The sequence below is a fragment of the Littorina saxatilis genome, linkage group LG17, assembly GCF_037325665.1.
Source record: "Littorina saxatilis isolate snail1 linkage group LG17, US_GU_Lsax_2.0, whole genome shotgun sequence".
NCBI classification, from domain to species: domain Eukaryota; kingdom Metazoa; phylum Mollusca; class Gastropoda; order Littorinimorpha; family Littorinidae; genus Littorina; species Littorina saxatilis.
The window spans coordinates 19,429,375-19,438,332 of NC_090261.1; the positions used below are offsets into that span (position 1 = coordinate 19,429,375).

General features: G+C 40.5%; 1 protein-coding gene across 1 annotated transcript; it reads right to left on the bottom strand.

The window, feature by feature from the left end:
* Positions 1-759: 759 nt before the first annotated feature.
* On the bottom strand, positions 760-8,178 carry LOC138952701 (uncharacterized). Its single transcript, XM_070324399.1, has 3 exons — positions 8,032-8,178; positions 1,275-1,894; positions 760-789 (listed from the first exon to the last, which is right to left on the bottom strand). The coding sequence occupies exons 1-3, from the start codon at positions 8,120-8,122 to the stop codon at positions 760-762; spliced, it is 741 nt and encodes a 246-aa protein (XP_070180500.1). The 5' UTR covers positions 8,123-8,178.
* Between the last annotated feature and the right edge of the window lie 780 nt (positions 8,179-8,958).

The window sequence follows — 8,958 nt, forward strand, 5'->3', positions numbered from 1 at the left end:
TGTAAAAAGTCCCCTATACTTCAAAATAACATGATACAACTTAGTGTGCAAGTCAGACTAATTAAAATATGCTTTAGATGTATCTGTTTCGGGTTGATGAGAGCATTATTTGAAGCACACCAGGAAACTAAAGAAGCTGATCAAAAACAGAGTGAAAATAAGTGAAATTATCAACTTCCACGAAAAAAAGACTATTTGTTATATTTATTTGAAATCTCGAGGGCTAGTAATAGGTTATTTCCAGCAAGCTTCTTAATGAATTAATGAAAATAGCCTTTAGCTTTTATTTTCTTCGATTTGTTGAAGGTGGTCCATATTAGGGGACTCACACATACTTTGAGATTTTGCTATTATTTTTTGTTTGCAGTAGAAACTCGGGGTCAACATTGCTAATACGGTCGGTCTCAGTTGTCATATATAGCAATTTTGTGTGTGATAAAAGCTTTGGCTGTGGACAGAAACGAGTCCGTTTTAGGTGGCAACTTTAGAGTGAACGCTGCCAAAAGTGAAAAAAAGAGAAACAGCCTAACGCTTTTGAGATTTGTGTTTTTGCAACTGTTTTGATATGTGCAAGTTACCCGGAGAGGGTGAATACAGCAAATGCAATTTTTTTGAGCGCTCTAGCGCCGTTAGTTTATCAGAACATGAGGTGGTCCATATTATAGGAGCCGGTCCATATTAGGAGCCCTTCCCCTACGTACTGCTTATGGGGCTTATTTTTCTGTTAACCCTGCCAAAAGTGAAAAAAAGAGAAAAAGCCTAACGGTTTTGAGGTTTGTGTTTCTGCAACTGTTTTGACATGTGCAAGTTATCCAGAGAGGGTGAATACAGCGAATGAAATTGCTTTGAGCGCTCTAGCGCCGTTAGTTTGTCAGAACAGGAGGTGGTCCATACTATAGGAGCCGGTCCATATTAGGAGCCCTTCCCCTACACCATTTACATTTTGGTCCTGTCCAAAATTGTCTTGATTCTAGCTGTTGGTGCTGAAACACAGAGGGCTTAATGTTGTTTGGGGGGTGACGATTTTGGTGTGTGTGTGTGTGTGTGTATGTGTGTGCGTGCGTGCGTGCGTCCGTGCGTGTATGCGTGCTTGCGTGCGTGGGTGCGTGCGTGCGTGCGTGCGTGCGTGCGTGCGTTCGTAGGTGGTTTCATGTGAGAGAGAAAGAAACAAAAAGAAAGAGGCACACAAACAAACAAACACACCCACAAACAAACAACAAAACAAACAAACAAACAAACAAACTAACTCAAAAAACAATCAACATGCCACCTACCTTGCACGGCAGGCAGACGAGCGCGCCGAAGTAGTGGCCGCTGGCTGGCTCCCCGCATACGTCACATGGACGAGACATCGTGCTGCTGACGTCAACATCAGAACTCCCGCCGGGCTTTCCGTCACCGCGACCGCACGCTCTCCCCTTTCCACCTTTACCACTCCGCGGCGCCACGGAGGAGTCAACAGCTATTGCGGACATGGCTTTTAAAGGATCACACAGGTCTTTGTGAATGTGCGAGGGATGCTGAGCTGTGATGGCTGCCAGAGCCGACAATGAATCGTGGGTCTCCGCAAACGCCTTCTCCTGATCATGACCGAAGCCTGTCTGGCCTTCTAACTTTGTGAGTGGAGCGATGTGCTGAGTCGAGATCGTCGTTAGAACCGCCAAGGCATCTCTCTCGCGTGGGTCTTGTGAGTTTTCCGTTATGCTCCGAGATGGTGTCATGAACTGATTATGCGTTGAAAAGCTTAATTCACGTGCAGGTGGTGTGAAGCTTTCAGTGCCGTTGACAGTGACAGTGGTGGCAGTGTCTTGGTTGTGTTGGTAATGGAGGTGGTTGTCGTAAGGTCCTGTGGGGACACTGTCTGTGTCTTCCATTTCTTGTGGAGTCAGAAAATCTGAAAATAAGACACTTTAATTATGATAAAATAATTAGATAACAAATACAAAGATGATTAGACGGACAGATGAATAGATACTGAAATAGATAAATAATTGAATAAATCAGTCAATAAATCAATATAATTGTAGCTGAGCATAAAGGTGTTAAACACTTTCAGGACCATTTGTTGCAGAGAAGGTGGCTCTGTCATTCTTATGGGAAGATGTATTCGACTATTTTTAATCATTCCGATATATAGGCAGCCGTACTTGTTCTTGAGGATTTTACAATGGAGCATCACGGCAAAGGCGTGCTGTGTCCTCAGGTAACCACGGACGTACTGGACCGCATATCATCATTGGTAATCACACATGATCGGTCATTCCTACGAAAACATGAGAACTGGATGCGTTTGTAAAAAAACTTAAGTTCAAACCAATCGCGTTTTTTTCTCGCCAGATGCCTATAATTATATCATCCACTGTTCATTTGGATTGTCTTTTGGGGGGAATATTTCTTCTTTCTCTTCGTCGCGATATAACCTTCGTGGTTGAAAACGACGTTAAACACCAAATAAATAAATAAATAAATTCTTCTTTCTCTCCCTCATGCCCGCATATGTCTGTTTACACTGCTCCAATATCTTATGTTCACTCTTATGATGAAAGAGACCAAGTGTTTCAACCTGTTTACAAAAACATTTGACGTTATTATTCTGTAAAACACCATGTGTTGTAGGCTGGACGTTTTCCAGTAAAAATACAAGAACAACAATACCGTAGGAGTCCGTTTTTGCTTGTAAATCGTCTTTGTACTGGCGTTCATATCAAGCCCCAAGAAATTGCTTTGCGTCACGTGAGATAAAATGAGTTATTTCTTATTTGCTGACTGTTAGCAAATTGTACCATACGTTTCTAGAGAATGAATAACAATATGAGCCGACAGGCACACTTTGCTATTGTTTTCGAGGCACGTCTTTAAAGCCCCACTCCGCCTCACAGGAGGTTTACACAACGATGACATCTTTCACTAAAACAGCAAGTAACCTTAGGGGACACACTCACACTAGCATTCAACAAAATTAAATGACACTAACAGATCACTTGAACCTTTTAGCATGCGTAAACCACACTCCAGTTCTCGTGGTTTATTCAACCCCCGAGCCATCGCACTTTTTCAAACATGATCAATTTAGTCCTTTGCGCTTTCAATCCTAGTCTTTTATCTGCAAAAGCATGTTATTGTGCACCTCTGAATCTAAAATACAATTCCAGCACAACGTTATAACTAGGGCGCTCATAGTGCCATAGAAAAAAATGACCGATAGTGACACAAAACAGAGTGGCGGCATCTTCAAAGAGACTAGCGGTTTGCGGAAAATTCGTCTGCTTTGGCAAAATAACATGCAGCTCATTTGATGTGATAGCAGCCCTGTTGCGGAAGTACGTTTATATACGCGATACTCATTCTACACAGGCACAGCAACAAACAGTATCAAATGGTAGAAATCTCAGTCGACCAGCATTTAAAAAAAGCCAAAGTTGTATCGTTTTTGGTAGCCCACTTCCCCGTCATCAATTCAAAAGAGCTGCAAGTTGCACACACCAGTCGACCCATTCTCCCGGTTTGCTTGACATACATCCTTTCTAACTTTTACAACTTCGAACAGTACTGACTTCGTTTTGATGATAAAATAATTCTTTGTCACTGTTTGTGTAACAAGCTGTCAATTTATTATTTAGATTTTAAAAGTTAGGTCTAGAGCCATAACGAGGCTTTCGATTTCTCTTGAAAGAAATCCGCCTGTCCACGCAAAAATAAATTCTTTGAAAAAAAACCCACTCTTTATGGAGGGCACCTAGGGTGTTATTTCGCGGTAAGTGTTTAAACGAAAGCGTGTTTGTACTTTGTGTAAAAGCCTGACAGTGTCCGTGGCCAGAAACTGATGGTTTACGGGAGGCGGAGGGTGGCTTCAATCATTTGTTAACGGTCAGCTTATTAGTGAACACTCACTATTATATCAATGATATTCAATTTTTCACAACAGACCCGAAAGAACTATTTCTGAAAATCGTCTATATCAGGCCGACGGTGAAAAGTGAAACGTAAGCGACCATTTGGTATGGTCTTTTATGTAGAACTTTTGGAAGATTTATACATACACAATCTAAGGTCAGACAATATCAAGTTTCACTTCAAGGAGCAATCAAAACTCGCAATGTAACTGTAGTAACCTCATTCCAGATAAACGTAAATGCTTATAATCGAGCACATTCGTTCAACGTGACGCGGCCATGTTTCGGAGGTAAGACTGACGCAGTAACAGTACAGGAGCTAAAAATCCTGCCCCAAAGACATCATTATCGTCGCTGAAGGTGTCTACTAGCTCTCAGGTTTATTCATTGGTGCTGTGAAATACATTTTAAGGCCAGAGATGGCACGACATTTAAAAACAAAAAACACTTATTTTGGGTTCTCAGCATTTTAAGCTACTTTGAACACCATAGAAGTCATTTTATCATCGTCAAACTCTTTCTTGCAATAAAGCGATAATTTTCAAAATGGTTTATTAACATTTGACACCTTTTTTTTAAATTTTTTAACAGTTTTCTCAGAATCGTTTTTTGAACACTAGCATTGTCAATACTAATTGTTCAATCTTCTTACTGGCATTTTTCCGACATTTATATTGTGCCTGTGATATCTACCCATGGAACAATATGTGTTCATAATTATGAAAAAAAAGTTCCTCTGTTACTGGATCTAGGGGCCTGTTGAGTGAAATAAAATAAACTTCAAAGTTCTATCTTTATTATTCTGGAAGATAAATGTGTCCCCAAAACTACAAGTTTTATCCTAAAAAGTCGCAATAAACGTCAATTCTGACCCATACGTGCTTCAAATATTACTTCATAGGACAAACAAAAACCTTTTCCGAGGTTTTTGATATTGAGAACCTTGGACATAAAAGTGAAAAGCTTCCTAAAGAAACAAATCTTAAATTTCTGTGCCATCTCTACCTCGTCGGAACTTACAAGAAATTGATCGCAGGAGAAGGACAAAGCGCGCCTCTCAGAACAAGATGGCATCACAGACAACATCCACCGACAGTTTCAACTCATTAACTGACTATTGCATACAAATAATTCCCTCTGCTGCTTTCCTGATAATGACATCAGATTCTGCACCAAACTAGCTACTTAAAAGCAGAATTTCAGCAACCCTGATACATTTTGAAATGTTGACACCTTTTTCTGTCGTCCATGCACAGTAGCAAAGAACAGGTTGTTTCAAAATACACACCATTTTGGTAGCTCCATTCATTCGCCGCGCGGGAGAAGCCTCATGTGTCGGAAATAGGGTTTAAATGACCGCTCCATACAGTTCATGTACCATGATGGTATCAACAATTCCATTAAACTTCCCGAAGGCACGGGTATGTTTTTACAGAAATTTCAGCCAGCACTTTTAGATTTTATCAATTGACAAGCTACACTTCTTTATCGTCGATTTCAATTATTCTTTTAACTTTGATACAGCACGCACGGGTCAGTTTTTAGCCATACGACGATACGTTACAAATCTGATAAAAACACAGAGACAGCACTGTTTGTTCGTTTTTTTTTTTTTATGGAAAACTACAGCCACCACAACTACATTCACAAACTGTTCTCCTCGGTGATAATTATGGTGGGTTTTTTTTAACTTGAAGACCGCACAGGTCTATTTTACGTAACACATTCACCCAGTGCCTTTGGTAAACTAGCTAGTCCCCTTTCACCGAGGATACATTAAACAAGTGATGATAATTATTTAACTTCGAGACAGGAAAGGTCTGTTTTTAACGTAAACTAGACAACTAGACTGTATTGACGAAGTAATCCTGTCTTTAGTGGGTCAGTCTCACAACTGACAAGAACCGGTTCGAAGTTTGTATTGTTTTGCGATCTTGTCTTGGACGCTACTCTTATCACGAATTCAACTGTCTGTCACGTGCCGCTTTCTGATTGGCTGTCATGATCCAGAGGGCTTATTTGAAATGAAGAAAGTCTGAAAATCCATGGGAAAGATATGCCACCGTAAAGGGATAAAGGTGGAGGGGGGATGATACAGCTCTAATGCACGTCTTTTTGCAGATCGCGAAGACTTACTCCTATGTAACTCGTTAGTAGCTCCTCCTCTATCTGCGTAAGCGAGCAGCCTTATCGTGTAAGAGAGGTCCTTATCTTCTCCTATCTCCTCTGCAAGTTCGTCACCAGCGTCTTTTCTCTCAGCTGTTGACGTCATGCTGGCTTCGGGGTCGAAGGTAACTGTAGGTGACTTTAGGACAGACAGTGATCGCGCTAGAGGTCTTGTCATCAGGTAGTAACCGCAAGGTAAGGGCAAATGTATCCAACAACAAACAGTTTCTTTGTCGCGACATCTAGTTAAATAATATCATGCTGTCATGATAAATGAAGAGACTTTTTTTTTAATGTATACACAAATTACTGTTGTTAAATGTAATTAAAACTGAAAAGTTAAAAATTTCTGTTTTGGTAATTGCACATACAAAAATGGAAAAATGCCGAAAAGTTCCGGAGGCAACCGCTGAATTGGTTTACGATCATCTCTTTCAGCCTGTCTGTCTGTCTGTCTGTCTTTCTGTCTGTTTGTCAGCTTCCCTCATCATTCTTTATCCCCTCCTCCATCCAGAATGTTCTGAATTAGAGAGGGGAGTGCTGCTAGTAAGTTGGCCATTTAAATCAGAGAATTAATTGTGAATATCTGAGTCATGTTGTCGTCATGTTTTTTTTAATTTGCTTTGTTTTTGTTGTTGTTGTTGTTGTTGTGTTTTTGTCTGTGTTTTTTTTCTCGTTACACGGCCTCCATGGTGGTTCTATCCTCTTCTCGATTTTTGTTAACTTCTTTTCTTTCTTTTTTTCCTAGCTTTTTTTATTTAATTAATTCAAAGAAATTAAGAAACACATGTAGTTTGTTTGATATTACAATGCTATCACTATTGTGATTTAGTTTCTTTGGAAGATCCAGCGTGTCCTATCGACAAATCGCGAGTGTATGAATAAAATCTGATGTCGCACTTATTGAATAATAGTACAAGATCCATGTTTTCATTGAATATTGTTTTGTGAAGTTTTAAACGTTAAAAAGAGAGAAAAGGTAGGGGGTACTCATTATACCATAGCTGAGAAGCTATTGCCATGATCAGCTAAACATACGCTCTGTTTAAGGAAACCAATATCAGGAATGCGTATGTGTACACCACTCATCAATGTCGTGATTCTTGACTCGCCAGTAACAAATATTAGATGAAATAAAATAAAAAATAGAAAATAAAAAACATCTTTTTATATATATGTTTTTTTCCACAATTTCCTGGTTGTGTGACACTGATGTGTAAAACCACGCGTACCTAGAGCACCGACCATGTGTGATCAGCAAATCTTTGCGATTATGGGCTGAGACTCCTACGTACACTCGAGTTTTTCTCACGACTTGGTTTTCACTCGTATGACCGTTAACATCCCGTCACACGCCGATTTTGGAGGATGCATGCTTGGTATTTTTGTGTTTTTATAACCTTGGCAATAGGTTCTTTGAGAACCAACGAAAGTATCACCCTGCAAATAGGTACTACATGTATGAAAATCAACAAAATAATCACCTTGCCAATAGTTACATTGAAAAACAACAAGAAATCAACTTGCCAATAGGTACTTGGAGAAACAACAAAATATTCATCTTGCCAAAGGTATACTTTGAGAATAAATGAAGCAAAAATTATCAACTTCGCAAAAAGGTACTGAGAGCAAAAAAGGAAGCATGCAAACAAATAAATAAGTAAACCAGTCAACCAGCTAATCAATCAACCAGGTACAGACCTTCTCGTTAAAACGTTTGGGAAACAGTTAGAGTTAAAGTTATGTGATGAATTCATGTCTTAATTAATTCATTTTAAGAAATTGATTCATAAACAATTCATTCACAATGCAAACATAAATCAGTCAAGATGCTGATTTTTGGTATATGTCCAATCGGAGGGATGGCCTTTATCCCATGTAAAAGCCTGGCCAGCTCTAAAATGGCGAGGCAAATTGTTTACACGGGAAGGACTGTGCCTTTAATCAATCAAAATGTCCATCAAATGCTGACCTTGCCAGAAGGAGTGTGGGGAGAGCGGTGCCTGGCCTGCGGTCAGCGGTGTGGGTGTCCACTGGGCGGCGGTCAGCGGGGAGGCCAGCATGATTGCATGTCCAGTGCACCGGGCCACCAAGCTTTCAGCTCCTCATCTCTGGTCGAGCCTGCGCGCACACACACACACACAAACACACACACACACACGCACGCACGCACGCACGCACGCACACAAACATGCACAGTTTTAAAGAGGGAAACAAGGGTCGCGTTTGCTTTCAATGTCCAGTATTTTACATGTTAAAAGATCAGCGGTGTGGGCATGTCCACCAGGCGGCGGTGAGCGACACATTCAGGTGTTAAGTTTTATACTTCCCTTCCAACATAATATACCAATGTCACACCTTTCGTCAGCGGCCTTCGTTGTGCAGTGGTATGATTCGGCGCTTCCGTATCGATGCGACTTGGGTTGAATTTTTTATTTTATTTTTTATTTCTTTTGCTTCTTCGTGTGTAAGCAGGTGGGGGTTTGGTTGTATCTAAGCGGGAGAGTTGAAATCGTACGAATCGCTTCTCAAAGATTCACACATTGAAACACACACACACACACACACACACACACACACGCACACACAACACAGACTTCATACGCGCTTGTTTACACAAGAAGAAAAGTACTCTTTTTCTTGTTGCACAAATTCTTTGTTTTGGAAAACATATTAAGTTAGTACGCGCGTGAGATACCATGTGTATCCATATGCATGATGTGAAAAGACTTTCATGTATTTATTATCAGCAAGCTCCTTCCATGTGTTTAGGTTGAGAGGGGGGGGGGGACCACAGATATATAGAATAGAGTCTATATCTCTGTCCCCTCGGAGGGGGGGGGGGGGACACTTGTTAGTTTCGAGGTTAGTTTCGAGGTTGACCATGGGTAGCGCCATT